We start from the raw sequence: 18,572 nt of genomic DNA, 5'->3' as shown, positions 1-18,572 counted from the left end.
GGGCATAACTATGCAATTGCTGGGGGTCCTACCGCTATGACTCCCACTGATCATGAGAATGGGCCATTCCCCTGGACTGGTAGGTCGGGCATGCATGCGGCCAGTCCATTTATGTGAGTTTCTACACTCGGGAGTCCTGCCAGTAGGGGATAACGTTATATAACTGGAATGCCCTTTGTGCAGGAGGTTTGTTTGAATCTCATTCACTTTGCTGCTAATGTAAAATCCTGCAGCTTTTCCGCCCCCAATGTAAAATCTGCAGTGTATCCACCACGTGTGGACGCACCTAATTCTGTGCTCAATGGCTGATCAGTATGCTGCAAGCTCGTCTGCTCCCTCTAGTGGTGGCTGCAGGCAGACACCAATCTGATAGGGGATAACTTTACATAATCGGAATACCCCTTTAACCTGCGGTGTGGAAGTTAAATAGGTCAATTTACGCTGCAGATTTCCCCCTTTGCAATGCAAATCCACATAAAGCTCAAGAAGATCCACAGTAACTTTCTGCCTCCAAATAGGTCTCGTGTGGACATTGGTTTGGATTTTTTACAAATCTGACCCTTTGCAGTACAACGGGTGAAATCTGCAGCAACTCTGTGGTGTAAAACGACAGGTGACTGTCCTATAAAACTGTAGACCTCATGGGGTCAGATTCCCTTCTTCTGTCCTTTTCATTGGCTCTCCAGGGGCTGGTGCCCACATGCCATAGCTGTATATTCAGCTCTAAACTTTATAGGAACCCTGTTTGCCCTTTAAATGAAGATCAGTGCAACCAATGTAACACCGTGATGAGAGGGTCCGGCTATACGCTGGGGTGGGGGCTACGGCCAGAAGGCTTAGAGAAGTTATTTTAGGATGTAGACTGTGGAACAACAGAGAGCAGATCTGATGGTGGCAGCTTTCCAGACGCTTCAGCCAAGATCTTGGGCAATGAGATGTGAAGACTTTTTTGGAGACTGGACAGAGCAAAATTTAATGAAATCAACATATTTGTCCAAATGCAGGGAACAGGATGTCCCCAATGTAGTCCCAAACTCCATGAGACAGAATGACCACGGAAAGATCTATGGCAGGGATGTCAAACTCGTGGCCCTCCAGCTGTTGTAAAACTACAACTTCTATCATATCCGAACAGCTATCAGGTCATGTTGAGAGTTGTAGTTTTGCAACAGCTGGAGGGTCGCTAGTTTGAACTCCCTGATCCACGGCAAGGGTTTTCCTGGTGCTACATAAATAAAGCTCGACATGTATGAATGCAGCTTTTATCGTCATGTCATTTTTAGGTTCACAATTCTGTGGCAATTCATTTCTTCATATATTTTTATAGTGTAAGGAGCTCCAACCTACCTGCAGCCACCACTAGAGGGAGCTGACTGTACACTGTCTTGTATAGTATAAACGGCTTGCAGGGGAGCTCCCTCTAGTGGTGGCTGCAGGTAACCACAAATCTGTGTAGAGGACTTGGAGCTTTGTATCTGAATAAACAGTTCCAACGGCTGTAAAAATATATTACGAAGTGATTCAGAGCAGAATTCACACCCGTTTTCATTAAATCATTGCTTAAAGGGCTTCCCTAAACCGTTTTTTTTTTGTTTACTTATCCCTATAGTGCGATTTCTGCATACATAAGCTAAATAATCATTTCGGTCCAGTAGAATTTGTTAAAAACGTAATTTTAAAATATGCTAAATTACCTTGCTACCAGCAAGTAGGGCGGCTACTTGCTGGTAGCAGCCGCCGATCCTCAAGACGCCCCCTCCGCATGTTGATTGACAGGGCCAGGGAACGGGATCGTCCTTCTGCTGGCCCTGTTTGGATTCAAAATATCGCGCCTGCGCCGTACCTGTCTTCAATCGGCGCAGGCGCACTGAGAGGCGGCCGCTCCATCCTCAATGCACCTGCGTCGAGTGTAGATGTGACGTCATCGGCGCAGGCGCATTGAGGATGGAGCGGCCGCCTCTCAGTGCGCCTGCGCCGATTGAAGACTGGTACGGCGCAGGCGCAATATTTTGAATCCAAACAGGGCCAGCAGAAGGACGATCCCGTTCCCTGGCCCTGTCAATCAACATGCGGAGGGGGCGTCTTTAGGATCGGAGGATACGGTTTAGTGGGATGACAGAAGCCCTTTAAAAGGATGAACATTCACATACGAGAAAAGTCCTGGACCCTGCCGATGCAGCCGCACCAGAAAAAGCCCTGGGAAACTGTAACTAGCCCTGCACCTAGAGACGGGTTTCAGCCTCTGGCTATAAACAGCAATGTTCTCATTCATTGACAGCTAGCGGCGATATTGAAAATGGTAAGGAACTGAAGTTACCGGTAAAAAAAAAATTAGACGCATAAAAAATGTATATTTTTCATACAGTTTTATTCAACTATATTAAAAGGAAAAAAAACACATTAAAAAAAACTGATGAAAAGACGCACAAAAAGCGAGCAGGGGGGGTGTCCTGATCTGAGCATGGAGGGGGTCCTAATCTGAGCAATGGGGGTCGGGGTTCAGATTTGAGATGGGGGGTCTTGTTTGAGCAAGGGTTGGTCAGGTCTGAGAAGGGGAGAGATCTGAACACTGAGGGTCTGATTTATTTTGTCTGATCCGAGCATTGGGGGTCAGATGAGGTTTGGGGGATCTAATTTAGGAGTCTGATCTGAGGTCTGATGAAAAATATATTTTTTCCTCTTATTTTTCTTTGTTAAATCCTATGTGACTCGTGTGTAAATGTATAGCTTGTAGCTCCTGGTAGTGATACTCTGTGTCTGTAAGGTTGGCCACCCCTGGTCAAGGGGATAACTAACTGATCACTGGGTGTCTGACTGCTGGAACCCCACAATCCGTCCTATGTCCCCATCCTGATAGGGACATTCATTCTGTATGGAACCACTGTAGCAGAGTACAGCACTCCCCTAGTTCCAGCAGTCCCATAGAGAATGAATGGAGTCGCAGGGAGCATGCTCTGGCTGCAGCTCCGTTGGGACCCTGTTTTCGAGATTGGTGGGGGTCCCAGCGCTGTGTTAGTTATCCCCTATCCTACAGCTTTAACAGCTGTTTTCTTTCGCAAACTGATCACAGGCTGCAACCCTCAGCAATCACCTATAAACGGTGGTGGAACCTGGCAACCAGTGTTAGATTCCCCTACAGCGCCGCCACAGGGTAAATGAGGTATTACACCGTTACCACTAAAGGGGTTTTCCAAGACTTTTAAACTAATGACCCAACAAGGGATCCCGGGTGTCGGACCCCCCCACCAATCACAGACTGATGACATGTCCAGAGGTTAGGTCATGAGTTAAAAAATCTCTGAAAAACCCTTTAAAGGTCAGTGTAATACATGGACAGGTCGGGCCCCCCAAAGCAAGAGACGCTCTTTGTAGCAGCCTTCCATTTTGGATAACAGAAGAGTGGCCTGAACAAGAGACCCCGACCCCTCTGTTGACTCAGAATTCCCAGAAAAGAGTATATAAAAATATATATAGTAATATATAAACTGCACTCTCAAAATAAAACTTTTTCTTTCTTCTTTTGGGTATTTGATAAACGACATACAGGTGCGAACGTACCAAGTATGAGGCGGGGAGGCTGCAGGCCGGATCGAGAGGCATACCGCGTTAACGTTAAAAACACAAGAACGTAATAACCATAAAACGCTGGACAATCCTCATCTGTTCTGGGGGCAGTTGGTCCTGTTGTGTCCGGGCTGGTGACATATGCCACAAGTCCGTGGCTTTTTCGCTGTTGGCCCTCGGTCTGAAGAGCCGATGTCAGAGCGTTTGCTCTTTGTGCCGGAGCCCCGCTCTGCTGCGGAGCCCCCTCCAAAGACACTGGGAAAGTTGCTGGAACCCCCTGGAAGAGAATGGGTTAAAGATAAATGTTGCATATAATTGTCCCATTCAGCTCTCCGTCCACTCCGCTGGTAGTCTCCCTCCCAGATTCCTTACCTGGTGGTACATTCTCATCCGCCCACTGGAAGAACCCGCACTGCTGCTCTCTGGGTTTGGAACACGTGTGAAATTGTCGGCCCTTGTTGGCGCCGTCTTTCTGCACCGTCCGAGTGACGGCCGGCTGATTGCACATACACGTTGCCTGACCCTCGGAACTCGCGTCACCGCTTCCACCTCTAGTCCTGAACCCTACAGATTCCCGGGCACTAGTGTATGAAGTCGAAAGATGCCCTCCTGAGCTCTGCGGGGGTGGGGCACTCCTTCCAGCTCCGCCCTCCTGATCCGCCCACAAAAAGAAGTTGCAGTTTCCTCCGTTGCATTTATAAAACGGGCGGCCTTGGTTGGGCCCCTCCTTGCGTACAGTCAGCTGCACGGCACTAACGCCACAGTTGCAGACCACCTCATTATTCTCATCGCCGGATGCTCTGGTTGCCGGGACAGCAGGAGCCACGAGTTTTGGTTGCCTCTCCTTCTTGGCAGGTGGCTGGCGGCTGTGCCCGTCTCTAGAGTTGCCCATGCGGTTGTTGGACTGGTTCATCTGCAGGTGGTTATTCTCCCTTGGGCCGGATTGAGGGGCTGCTCTGTTGCCTCCCTGCAGGTACTTTAGATCTAGGACTTCTCTAAGGGTTTCATCACAGCCACCGATGCACCCCACAAACTCCAGAGGCATCAGCGGGGGCACGCTCCCGCGTTTAAACTTAAACTTCAGCCTAGAGGAGGAGGTGGAAAAAAGGATCATAGACACTGATACATTGTAACAAACGGCAGCGGTGCAAGCAGGACTAGGTCAAGACCGTTGTAACCTTCAAATGGAATGTTTCTATTCAATGACAGCAGCAAAGATCTTGAAAATTGGTGTATAATGTATGTAAAAGTGTCAGCTCACTTGTGCACAGGATGAGGTCTGCATACGTCGCACACGCTCTCGTCTCGCGACACCTCCAAGACGGAGCTGGGGAACCAGACGGATGTCTTACAACTCGGGTATCCCAGGCAGGAAATGTAGAACCTTAAGAGAGATGAGGCCCAGTTATGGTTCAGACAAAGGAAAAATGCATGTTCTCTCTCTCTCCATGCCTGCTGAGTGGGTGGAGACTTCTTTGTGTGATGCATCACATGCTGAGCCAATCAGATGTCTCCTTGATCTACCTCTCTCCTCCCCTCTCACAGCATGAAGCTTCACAGCGAGAGAAGCTGCAGCTGCATCCCCCTCCTCCCTGTCCACTATTTACTCCTTTACCCAAGACAGATTTTTGGGGAGTATGAAGGAGCTTCTGAGCTGCAGGAGGGGAGAGGGGAACCACAGGCTGCTGGAAGATGAGACTTGTCATGCACTACGGACGTACCCTCCATCTCTCTTGGTCTTCAGAACCATATCCCGGTTGCACTGTGGACATTTCCGTACTGGGAGCGGTGTTTCTGCGTAAATCTGCTCTTCCACGGGTTGGGCCTGTCCAAAATACTGGGACAACGCCTCGTCCAGCCTGCAGAGGGAGACACATCCCTTTTCAAACGACCTGGGAACTCTGCCGTGAAGCTGACGGCAAACGGGGGACTACTCACTTGGTGGCCTTGGCCACAGCTTCTATGAAGACCTGCTTGTACTTCTGAACCTGCTGTCTCAAGACGGAGAACTTGTCCTTCTTGCCTTCACAGATCAGCTTGAGGTCGGCCTCCAATTCGGAACGCAGGTCCGGCTTGGACATCTCAAAGCCCATAGAATCATATCCTGTAGAAAAGACCAAAAAGAAGGCAAAGGGAGTGAGGAAGAGGAAGTGTGGTAGGGTGAGGATCAATGAGCAGCTCACTGTCTTTTAGGGGGCTCAAGGTAATGCAAACAATGGAAGGGGTCAGGAGGAAGCAAAAGAGCGTTAGAGGGGCCGAAAAGTTGAACCAGTGGGAGAAGATATAGAAGAGACCTAAACCAGTGGGAGGAGTCATGAAAATCAAGACAATGGCATTGAGATATCCAGATGGTTTCCTCACCTTCCACCAGGCCCATCCCCAGCTCTCCAGGGAGGAACCTCTGCTCTGGGGTCAGACCCACGTACATGCGGGCTTTAATGGTCTCGATGTGCTCCGCGTGGGTGGCGTCAGTCCCTGTAGAAGACAACGAGGACACGCCCAGGTTATAGGCTCTGTAGTGTCTCTCATCACTGGTGGGTGCAGAATTTATATTGCTCTACAGCACAAACCTATGCCATGCTTTTCCATCAAGGAGATGAGATCTGCTTCTGTGAGGAGCTGCGGAGGGCTGGTCTCTCCATCCACCATCTCCACCGTTGTGGGCTGAAATCTAAAACTCATCTCATACACCGGGATTATCTAAGAGTAAAGTGAAAAACCCCACGGTAAATGCGCTGAATGGAAAATGTCCACACGGGGCGCTGCTCTGTTTTCATGAACTCCATTATTTCAAGATTTGGGGGAAACACATCACAAATGTCTCCTTCCTTACCTTAGTGTTCCATTTATCATACGGGTAAACATCGAGATAGTTCCTGGCGATGATCATCAGTCCGTGGGCAACGAACCGCTCAGCAGCAATGTCAATCTCCACTGTGGTCTCCAGGCCCTGAGCATCCTGGGAGCAGCAGGCCAAGAAGTGGCGCACAATAAACTCGTAGATGCGTTGCTCATTACCCTATATACACACATGAATACCGTATTCAGTATTATAGTAGTTATATTATTGTACATAGGAGCAGTATTATAGTAGATATATTCTTGTACATAGGAGACAGTATTATAGTAGTTATATTGTTGTACATAGGGGGCAGTATTATAGTAGTTATATTCTTGTACATAGGCGACAGTATTATAGTAGTTATATTCTTGTACATAGGAGCAGTATTATAGTAGTTATATCCTTGTACATAGGGGGCAGTATTATAGTAGTTATATTCTTGTACATAGGCGACAGTATTATAGTAGTTATATTCTTGTACATAGAAGTGGTATTATAGTAGTTATAGTCTTGTACATAGGAGCAGTATTATAGTAGTTATATTCTTGTACATAGGAGCAGTATTATAGTAGTTATATCCTTGTACATAGGGGGCAGTATTATAGTAGTTATATTCTTGTACATAGGAGCAGTATTATAGTAGTTATATTCCTGTACATAGGAGCAGTATTATAGTAGTTATATTCTTGTACATAGGAGCAGTATTATAGTAGTTATATCCTTGTACATAGGAGGCAGTATTATAGTAGTTATATTCTTGTACATAGGAGGCAGTATTATAGTAGTTATATTCCTGTACATAGGAGCAGTATTATAGTAGTTATATTCCTGTACATAGGTGCAGTATTATAGTAGTTATATCCTTGTACATAGGGGGCAGGCTTACAGTTACATGCTCACCTGCAGACTGTTGGTGTACTTGGTAGGGTGTATGGGGGGATGGGCTTGATCTGTCTTGCTTCCATTTCTTGGAGTTGGCCCACCCCTCTCCAGGATACGTTGTGCAAATCCACCCCACTGCTGATCATTCGTCTGCTGCTCAACCAGTGTTGTGAGGTTCAGATCCTGAGGAAAAATATTGGTTTCTGTGCGGGGGTAGCTGATAAAACTATGAGGGGGGGGAAAAAAAAGAAATTCTGTGAAGTAAAATTAAAAGGATTCTGTAATACAAGTAATGTAATTATTACTTGGGTTAAATAAAAAACACATAGTACGGTTTGTACTAATCAGCTTTGCCGATTCACTTCTCTTCTTGCAGCACCCACTTAATGTACTGTGCACGGTGTTGCAGTTACCTAGCAACCACTTGACTTCCTTTCTGAGTGACTACCATGTGAGCACACGTAGTGTTAAAGGGATATTCCAGTTACATTAAGTTATCCCTTCTGCTCTCTCCAGAATTCCCATAGAAATGAATGGAGTGGACGCACACATGCCCTACCGGCCACTCCGTTCATTTCAGTGAGTACAGGGCCCTCTTTACCATGATTGGTGGGGGTCCATGAGGATATCAGTTAATCTAACTGGAATACCCCTTTAAATACAAAAATGTCCTATGCATTTCTGTCTGCTAAACAACAGACTGCCTCTCCATGCTGAGCAGACTTGTTTTAGGTGCTGTATGGAATGAATGGGCTCATGTGCTTAAACTTGCCATTTGGAGACTCCATTTTGAAGTCTATGCACTGCTGAACAGGAGCATGCACGGGGAAAAAGAGTCCCCAAAAATGGATCTCAGAGAACACCCCAACCCCATAATTTGCAGACTTTTAATTACCCCTGTGTATAGAGCTTCTCCGCAATCTTCATGGTTTCTTTGGCTCCAATTTTCAGTTTTCTAGAGGCCAATTTTTCCATTTCCTGCACAAAGTGAAGAAGGAGGTAAGAAGTAAGCCACAAGGCGGAGACATCAATACAGCAACGGCGCCTCTAGTGGCGGAGCCAGCAAACCACAGCAATGCTCAAAGTGAACTGGAGATAAGCGGCTACGGGAGGTCCGGTCTACCATGTGTACCACAACTATCTACAATGTCTGAGCGGTCATTACTGACTGTTTGTAGGCTGCCACGTACCACGGTGTCCAGAGCCACCGGCCTCCACTTGCTTTTTGGTTTACTCCCGACCTGAACAACAGTAGCGGTGGGATCCTAGAAAACAAAGCAACGGTTTCCATAAAACAGCCTTTTAGACTCAGTCCTACCCCCGCATTGTTGAGGCGGAGGGGATGGGGGATAGCTTCGGACCAGTGCCTCCAGCTGTTCGGACCGCACACAGTCAGAAGCATCCCTCCACGTATAGAAGCGTACCTCCATGCAGATCTGATACAGGACCAGGCAGGCTGTGTGGTTAAAAAGACGATTTCTCTTCCAGTTAAACTCCACATTTCCGTCTTCATGTTCATGAGTCACTGAGCACAAAAAATGTCATGTAAGTGTATAGCAATAAAAGAGCAGATCAATAGGCCACCTAACGGGTCAATGCCCCACATGTCAGGTGCCCCCTTCCCGAAATTAATCATATCCCTGCTGCTTGTAATTTGCAAGGAGACTACTACCACCAATATACTACTACTAGGGTTGCAGCGGGTATTGAACTTTCGATACCCAATCGATACTTTTTCACCCGGATCAATACGAGATGGGGATTTGCTTTTTCTCAATACTAGTCCCTCCAGCCCCACTGTGATGCGGCCTCCACTGCCACCAATTAAAACATTAAGGGGAGGGTACAAATAATTAACCCCTAAATGCAAATGCATGGAGCTGCGGGGAGCCCGCTCCATACGCCAGCAGTATCATACAGCTGACACCCGTCCGCAATGATGGGGAACAGCGATCCCGCCAAACCCGTTATTAAACCCCTCTATTAGGGTGAATAGGACAAGGACCAAAAGATCCCAGGTTCTAGCCCCCTAAGGGGGCTAATAGTTATTAAATAAAAAGTTTAAAAAAAAAAAAAAAAAAAAAAAAAAAAAATATATAAAAGTTTGAAATCACCCCTTTCCCAATTTTACATATAAAAATATATAAACAATAAAAAAATAAACATATTAGGCATCGGTGCTTCCGAAAAAGCCCAAGCTATTAAAAAATATATCCTATGCGGTCAACGCCATAACGGGGGAAAAAATGAAAAACACATAATTCGCCAATTTTTAATCACCTGGATCCCGCCAAAAACAGGATAGGACTGTTCGATTATGTGCCAGACATTCCGAAAAATGTGGATTGCACACGGCTTTTTGGGAGTTTTCTTTTTCCTTTTCGTCGTATCGAGTATCACAATACTTTTTTATGGTATCGAAATTTTGGTATCGTGATGACCCTAACTACTACTAGTAAATCCCTGCAGGAGAACAACTATGGGACCAAATCCTGAATGCAGCAGCTCTCTCTCTATCCTTCACAGCAGGAAATCCCAGCACAATCTGAAGCAGCTGCTTGTAAGGGTAAAACTCCTTCAGGATCCTAACGCTGAGCAGGGGGCCGGCTGGGAGGTCGCCGTTTCATAGGAAAGATGCATCTGTACCGACAGGCGGTCTGGTCACATACACGGGATCCTTCTTACAATCTGGAATTACCTTATTGGATACAAACCTTATAACGTCCCCTGTCAGCAGAATTAACCCTATTATACCGGACATGCTCTCTGGCAGAGCCGATTAAAGCTTTTCCTGGCGACAGGTTCAGAAAGGAGCCCATCAGCAAGAAGACAGACTCACGTAGCCACTCTCATCACCTACCTTTGATTTTATAGAAGGTCTCGGGTATAAAGGCCTGGATGGCTTTGAATCTCTCTACTACAAACCCCAGCGTGGGGAACTGACAACTCCCATAGCTGATGAGCTGACTGGACAGAACAGTGGGAAATATCTTCTGGAGGCGCAGAGTCTGGAAACGGGTGAAAGCGGCGCCTGGGAAGCAGATGAAAATGGTTGGCAAGCATGCATTTAGGGGGGGGTCATTCTACTCTTCCCATAGAGCTTGTTGCTCACCTATTCGAAGATCCAGCTCCATCCGCACATCCACAGCGTCGCTGATGTTCTGGTCGGGAGGAGCGAGGTTCTCGCAGGCTGCTCGGATGGATCGGGGGGTGATCTCAGAGAAGCGCGCCCTGAACACCTGCAGATTAGTCTTCACTGCCGTACGGCGGGATAAGGTCATGATGGGGTTAATGCTGTGGACGATCCACTATATACACAGAATACAGATGATGCACAATACCTGCTTTACAGACGTGGATAATCTCGAAACCGATGTTCTCCCCTTCTCGATCGCAATCCGTCCAGATGATGAGCGCCTGGCACTGCCGCACCTCCCGCTCCAGGGTTTTCTGCAATCGCATGAACAGCAACATGAGATTCAGGCTGAGGCCCCCGCCACCGCAGTATTTCTTTACCGGGGAAGAAGAATGGCGTAAAAACTGCAAGACTTGTGCTGAACGCGAGGATTCGGAAATCTACTGTGACTTTCTCCTTAGAACACCGAGGCGGCTGGGAGGTATTTTTTGGCCTCCGTTCTCCGCACCAGTCTCTGCCGTTTAATGCCCCAATCTGCCATGATCGCTGCATTTAAAGGGTTATGCGGTGGAGATCAGCAGTTACGTACTGCAGGCGACACCCCACTTCTGATCGCATGGGTCACCTGCTCGCCCAGCATTCACGTCCTGCGTCCTCATTGCCCCGCAATATGCAAATAAGTAATAATAATCAGACCCCCCCTATATCAAGAATGTGTCCCAATTCAGGGGGCATGCTTCCTCTGTTCTCCGCTGCCAGTCGCCAGTTGAGCACGCTCACTTAATATTTAAAAGCGTTTTCCAAGATAGGTCATGAGTATTTACATAAGTGGGGGTCCAACACCTGGGACCCCTGCCGATCAGCTACTTGAGAAGGCGCTGGCACTCACAGTAGAGCCTTGGCCTTATCACAGCTTTTTCTAGGCCACGTGACGTCACATTAATCGGTCACGTGGCCTAGGTGCAGCTCAGCCCCATAGAAGTGAATGGAGCTGAGCTGCAATGCCAAGCACGGCCACTCTACAATGTACGGCGCTGTGCTTGGTGGCAGGGAGAAGGTCGTGGTGCTCACAAACACCTGATCGGTGGGGGTCCCGGGTGTCAGACCCCTACCAATCAGATACTGATGATCTATCCAGAGGAAAATATCTGTAAAATATCTTGGAAAACCCTTTTGAAGGGGCTGTCAAGGATTTTACTATGGTCTTTAATATCTGATTGGTGGGACTCCGACACCCCTGCCGATCAGCGGTTTCCGGATACAACTCCGTTCTCACAGTGATGTGAATGGGAGCAGCACTGCAGTTACCAGCTCCGTCCACTACACGAATGGAGCTGAGTAGTTCCAGTACCGGGGTTTCCCCTAAACAGCTGATCATGGGGGTTGTAGGGTGTCAGACCCCCGGCGATCAGATACCGACTATCCTGAGGGTAAGCCATCAATAATAAAATCCTGGGCAACCCCTTTAAAGAAAGTGCGGCTTTGACACAACTATTTACCTTTATGTTCAGATAATCACTCGGACAAAATTTCTCAACTTCTGCATCAAACAGGGAGACAGGGTTACAGCTGTGCCTGCAACACAACACGATGGCGGGTTAGTCCCCTCGCCTGCAGTGTCCCAATGCTGCATATCAGTGCCGCTATATAGTGATCCACACTGGAGACTGTACATCCATGCATTCCACATGGAATAGATCAACTGCCTCCATACTATATAAGTAAATGACCACCAGGGGGCGCCATATTGTACAGAGAATATGACCACCCGCGGGGCGCCATACTGTACAGAGAATATGACCACCCGCGGGGCGCCATACTGTACAGAGAATATGACCACCCGGGGGCACCATACTGTACAGAGAATATGACCACCCGGGGGTGCCATACTATGCAAAGTAAATGACCACCCGGGGGCGCCATACTATACAGAGAATATGACCACCAGGGGGTGCCATACTATGCAAAGTAAATGACGACCAGGGGGCGCCATACTGTACAGAGAATATGACCACCCCGGGGCGCCAAACTATGCAAAGTAAAGGACCACCAGGGGGCGCCATACTGTATAGAGAATATGACTACCAGGGGACACCATACTGTACAAAAAATATGACTACCAGGGGGCGCCATACTATATAAGTAAGAATGGGTTCACATCATCGTTTCGTCTTCCAATCTTCTGATCTGTCAGAAGAGCAGAAAAAAACTGTTTTGCGCATTTTGAATCTGTTTTAGCCATTTCCGCCTGAAGTTTGTTACTTTAGCCGGAAAAAATAAAAATAAAAAATTCCTGTCTGGATTTCAGACGGAAATAGTTAAAACGGATGCAAAATGTGCATAATGTTTTTTTTTCTACTCTTCTGACGGATTAGAAGAACGGAAAAGAAACAGTGATGTGAACCCAGTCTAAATGAACACCAGGTGGCGCCATACTATGTAAGTCAGGGATCAGCAACCTTCGGCACTCCAGCTGTTGTGAAACTACAACTCCCAGCATGCACACTAACATGGCTGTTCTTGTAACTCCCACAGAATTAAAAGGAGGATTCTGGGAGTTGTAGTTTTAGAACAGCTGGAGTGATGATCCCTGATGTAAGTAAATATCATAACTCTTCACTGCATCTAACAGCGTGGAAATGTCAGACAGGCTTCTTATTATGACAGTTAGGTCCATATGTATTAGGACAGGAGACAACATGTTACTAATCTTTGTTCTGTACATCACCACAGTGGATTTTGAACAAAAGGTGAAGTTCAGACTTTCAGCTTTAATTCAGTCGGTCGAACAAAATGATGGCATAAATGTGAGGAACTAAAGCCTTTCTTAAACTCAATCCCTTCACTTCAGGGGCTCAAAAGTAATTGGACAAATTAAATAATTGTAAATAAAATGTTAATTTCTAATACTTGGTTGAAACCCCCTTGTTGGCAATGACTGCCTGAAGTCTTGACCTCATGGACATCACCAGACTCTGCGTTGCCTCCTTTTAATGCCCGGCCTTCAGTTGGTGTTTGTTTGTGGCCTTTCTGTCTGAAGTTTAGTCTTTACCAAGTGAAATGCTCTATTGGGTTCAGATCCGGAGACTCGGCCATTCTAGAATATTCCACTTCTTTGCTTTAATAGACTCCTGGATCGCTTTGGCTTTATGTTTTGGGTCATTGTCCATCTGTATTTTGGAACCCCGACCAATCAGTTTGGCTGGATTTGAGCGCAGTCTGTCTCTGAAAACCCCAGGATTCATCCGGCTGCTTCTGTCCTGTGTCACATCATCAATAAACAATAGGGCCCCGGGGCCACTGGCAGCCATGCATGCCCAAGCATCACCCTGCCTCCGCCGTGTTCTACAGATGATGTGGTACGCTGTGGATCATGAGTTGTACCGAGCCTTCACCGTACTTCTTTCTTTCCATCATTCTGGTAGAGGTTGATCTTGGTTTCATCTGTCTAAAGAATGTTCTTCCAGAAGTGTGCTGATTTTTTTTAAATGTTTTTTTTTTTTTTTTTCTAGCAAAGTCCAATCTATCTAGCCTTCTTATTCTTGAGGCTGATGAGTGGCTGCACCGTGCAGTGAACCCTCTGTAGTTACTTTCATACAGTCTTCTCTCTATGGTAGATTTGGATATTGATACGCCTATAGCCCGGAGAGTGTTGTCACTTGGTCGGCTGTTGGGAAGGGGCTTGTCTTCACCATGGTAATTATTCTGAGCTCATCCTCCACTGTTGTCTTCCGGGGCGTCCAGGTCTTTTTGCATTGTTGAGGTCACCAGGGCTTGCCTTCTTCCTTATAGTGTAGCAATTTCTCGGATGGTTTTTTTCTGTTTTAACAGATGAGAGACGGCTTGTTTCACCTGCATGGAGAGCTCCTTTCACCGCATGTTTACTTCTCAGCAAAATCTTCAAAATGCAAGCACCGCACCTCAAATCAACTCCAGGCCTTTTATGTGCTTAATTGAGAATGAAATAATGAAGGAATCGCCCACACCTTCCCATGAACACAGCCTTGGAGTCAATTGTCCAATTACTTTTGGTTCCTTTAAAAACACATGTAAAGAAGCTGAAACTCCTAAACCCTTCATCCAGTTTTAATGTGGATACCCTCAAATGGAAGCTAAAAGTCTGGACTTTATGTCCATTATATAACTATGACTTGAATATGTTTTAGTAAACAGGTAATAAAAACTAAATTTGTGTCAGTGTCCAAATATATATATGGACCTAACTTTATATAACATGTATGAGATTTTAAGGGATTGTCCCACTATTAAAGGGGTATATCGTTAAGATATGCCATAAATGTCTGATAGGAGTGGGGTCCAGAGGTGGGACCCGCACTTATGTCTAGAACAGTGCCCTGACTTGGATGCATGCATGGTGTCCCTCCATTCACCGCTATAGAACTTCTAACAATATTTCTGAAGCCTCATAGCAGTGAATAGAGAAAACCGTGCACCTGGCTCTTCAGTCAGGGAACCGTTCTTTAGATAGGAGCAGGTACATCTATCGATATGCCATAAATGTCTAGATATACCCCTTTATAGGGGGGACAATCCCTTTAAATAAAACATTTATTAGGGTCCATTCACAAGACTGTAAGTGTTTTGCGGTCCGCAATCACGGACATTAATAGAAATGCCTATTAATGTCCGTGATTGCAGACAAGAATAGGACATGCTCTATCTTTTTTGCGGGCTGCAGAACGGAAGTGCTGATGCAGACAGCACACAGTGCGCTATCCCATCTTTTGTGGCTCAATTGAAATGAACGGGTCTGCACCCGTCCCGCAAGATTGTAAAACAAATGCGGACCCAGAAATACAGTTGTGTGAATGGAGTTTTCTGATCAGAACTATCTCATCTATATGGTCAAAGGACCTTAGATTGCAAGCTCCACAGACAAGGGTGATAGTAGATGTTGCAGGCGTCCCACAACTGCAAGGTGCTCACTACTGGAATAATCCAATGGAAAACCTTCTGATTCCAGATACTGACCAGGATTTCAGGTGACTCTGGAATTCCAGCGCTAGAAGATGTCCGGACACCGAAGTCATCGAGACGGAGACGTCCTGCCGAGAACAGAAATCATTAAGTACGATTCATAAAATGGCGAAACAGGACACACCGTAAACCATTGCGAGATGTGCTGCAAACTAAGGCCACTTTCACAGCTGCAGTATTGCATTGTATTCTGGTTTTGAGATCCAGAAGAGGAAAATCCATTCAGGATGCATCCGTTCAGTTTTTTTCAGTTTTGTGTGCGGTCTGCCAAACGGAACAATGTAAATCAATGGTGCCGGATCTGTTTTTCGGATAAAAAAATAAAAAAAATAAAAAAACGGATCTGTCACCCATTTACTTACAATGATTTTAATTCTAGATCCGGTTTGTTCTGTTTCCATTTAATACAACCGCATCCTGACGGAACGGATGCCTCCTGGTGCATTAAATCAAACGGACCCGTTTTGCTCTGGTTTTGAGATCCTCTGATGGATCTCAAAACCCGAAGGCAAAACCGCAGATGTGAAAGTGGCCTAAAACCTCCGCCTGCTGTCAGTGAAGGGAAACATCCCTGCTTACAATCAGAAGCTACAGACACAGGGGCAGGAGTTGTTACAGATCTGAGCGCGCTCTCTTTGCCCAAGCGCAACGCATTTGTCGGGTTTTCTGGATGTCACGATGAACGGTAGAAGTCCATTCTTCCCTGTCTTCTTTCCTATCACTTACCCGTCCAAAAAGATGATATTCATACTCGTAAATCTTGTTAAACTTTGACAGTCCTTCCCTCTGTAGAAAGAAAACATGAAAAAAAAAATAATTCTAAATTAACCTAATGTACCAAAAAAAACTTAAAGGGGTTGTCCCAGAATGAGGATTTGTCACCTCGTGGACATGTGTTTGATCAGTTGGGCGTCTGACCACTTGACCCCAACTGATACCAACTGCCCCCCCCAATCTAAGTATGAATGGAGCAGTGGCTGAGCATGCACACAGCTTCTCTTTGAAAGGCCCATAGAGATGAATGTGGGCTCGGCCACCCTTACTCGTAGGCGAGGACCCCCGTTCTCGTGATCGATGAGGTTCCACCAATGTCATTCTATCAGAGACCAAAAATTACATTTCACTCCATAGCCCAGCAAATCGACTGATGTTTCAATCAGGAGTCTGGGAAAGCTGGGTGACAACCATGGTGGACGCCGTAATGGAGGCCATACTGTTAGTCACTCAGCTTTTCCATGCACAGAGATAGCGACTAAGACACCCTCGCTATAGTAAGACGCAGCACACAAGGGGTCTCACCCTCCTCATCCTCCCGTTAGACATTATGTCCGCGATCCCCTTGGCGGCGTCGTTCTTCTCGGCCACGCACAGGACCTTCTGGATGGGGGCTCTCGGCGACATGTTTGCGCAGTTCCGGGAACAGGAGCGGACGTTGAAACGTGTCAGTCGTCTGGTGAACAGTAAAATACTTCTCAAGATCATACCGGGAGGAGACGGAGGGCGCTGGCGGCGGTCATGACGGGGCTCTGCAGGAGGCTAGCGGATTAATGAAGGAGGAGAATGATCCCTGTAAAAAAAAAATATATTTATATCAACAGCGAGATGTTCCTATTCCATAAAAACTGGAAAAAATAAATCCAAAACGGTGCTGAAAAGTTGCTTTTTTCACATTTTTCTGTGTGCCGTCATCTTCTGTGACCAGCCTTCTTCCTTGCCTTGTCCTGACAGTTAGTGCCAGGATTTAGTCACAGGGTCACCCAGCCCTGATCAAAATGCACAGCCCCTGCCCGCTCCGCCCTCATTCTGTCACCTTAAAGGGGGGTTCCACTTAACTATAATCCACAGGACAAATGATAAAGATATGATCACAGGGGGTCCGACTGCTGTCACTCTGCCAAACGAGAGAACGGGGATCCCCGTCCCCTGTGTAAAGGCAGCAGGGGTGCGCATGTTTGACGACCGCTCCATTTACTCCTATGGCAGTGCTGGCTATCTCAGTGAGCCCCATAGAAGTTAATGGAGCGGCAGGGGAGCACCTAGCCTTCTGCTGCCTGAGGCGAAAACTGAAACGCGCCCCCCCCCCCCCCCCACATGTCAATTTCTTAACCTAACCCCTTCCCTTCAGCTACCCCTCCTCTTGCCCCTACCTGAGGCGATCGCCTCACCTGTTCTCATTGGTGGTGCCCCCCTGCCCCTACCTGGTGCCTCACCTGACCTCATTGGTGGTGCCCCCCTGCCCCATTCACACAGAGGACTGGATTGGACCCCTCCATTAAAATGTGAGTAAAACTTTATTTTCGTCGTCATTTTTGCTGTCAGTGAATGTAACCGTATCCGCGTACTTCCGTCAGTATAAAGGGGGACTGTGTGATTAAAGGGGGTTTTCTAGCGTCTCAAGTCCTCGCCACATTCACAATTTCTGCTTGCTGTCACTGAATGAGGCTTACATCACAGCAGAGCTGAGCGTTTGATACAATGGACTGACGTCAGACGACCCCGGACTCCAGGCTGATACTTTGTAGAGACGCCTTCTCCGAGAAGTATTAGGGGAGGACGGGTTTCCCACCTCTGGATTCCAATGGGAATGCTCTCATTTACAGCAAGCAAAGATCTTGAAAACAGCAACAACAAAATATAGAAACACAAAGTATTTTTAGAAAACTGCAGAAACTGGCACCAGCAGCTCCAATATCAATGTGACGGAGAAGCAGCGGCGCCCCCCATCCTGCGATCAGACATAACTAATCAATGTACAGTGATCGGTCATCGTAGTTCTAAACTCCTTGGAACAAATGGTCATTGTCCAGCTTTTGGAGAACTACAACTCCCAGCAAAGCTGGCGAAAAGTCTCCCACCACATACAGCATTACTACAGGCTCATGAGCTCGGCCCCTTAAGTCACCATTCCCTCCTAACCCCAACGTTTCCATGGTTACCCATCAGGTCTCTCTCATCACCGTGCACCATGTAATAAGAAGAAATGCTAGTATAATTACACTCCATGTGGTTTCCCGCGCCGCCCGTGACTCCCACTGACCCTCTTCTCCCACCGTAGATCGCTCCTGCCGAAGGCATGCATCACGTGATCCAACCTAGACTACAATTCCCAGCATGCCCTAGCGCCTGGTTTCCCCTTTTTCATCTTTAAGA

General features: G+C 46.9%; 1 protein-coding gene across 2 annotated transcripts; it reads right to left on the bottom strand.

Annotated features, from left to right (window-relative positions):
• Positions 1–2,436: 2,436 nt before the first annotated feature.
• On the bottom strand, positions 2,437–18,549 carry TOP3A (DNA topoisomerase III alpha). 2 transcript variants are annotated; one of them, XM_044303090.1, is made up of 21 exons: positions 18,419–18,489; positions 17,870–18,033; positions 16,722–16,989; positions 16,149–16,208; positions 15,417–15,490; positions 11,924–11,999; positions 10,630–10,738; positions 10,401–10,544; positions 10,149–10,319; positions 8,713–8,813; positions 8,479–8,553; positions 8,184–8,266; positions 7,307–7,514; positions 6,398–6,583; positions 6,135–6,264; positions 5,926–6,039; positions 5,503–5,668; positions 5,286–5,423; positions 4,826–4,948; positions 3,937–4,649; positions 2,437–3,841 (listed from the first exon to the last, which is right to left on the bottom strand). In XM_044303090.1, exons 3-21 carry the CDS (start codon positions 16,902–16,904, stop codon positions 3,657–3,659), a joined length of 3,039 nt encoding a protein of 1,012 aa, XP_044159025.1. In that variant the 5' UTR covers positions 16,905–16,989; positions 17,870–18,033; positions 18,419–18,489; the 3' UTR covers positions 2,437–3,656. The 2 variants fall into 2 exon arrangements, with proteins under 2 accessions (XP_044159025.1, XP_044159026.1); XM_044303091.1 differs by lacking the exon at positions 17,870–18,033 and having other exon boundaries at positions 18,419–18,549.
• Between the last annotated feature and the right edge of the window lie 23 nt (positions 18,550–18,572).

The sequence above is a fragment of the Bufo gargarizans genome, chromosome 8, assembly GCF_014858855.1.
Source record: "Bufo gargarizans isolate SCDJY-AF-19 chromosome 8, ASM1485885v1, whole genome shotgun sequence".
NCBI lineage: Eukaryota > Metazoa > Chordata > Amphibia > Anura > Bufonidae > Bufo > Bufo gargarizans.
The sequence above is the reverse complement of the archived record's forward strand: the minus strand, read 5'-3'. Positions and strand labels throughout refer to the sequence as shown.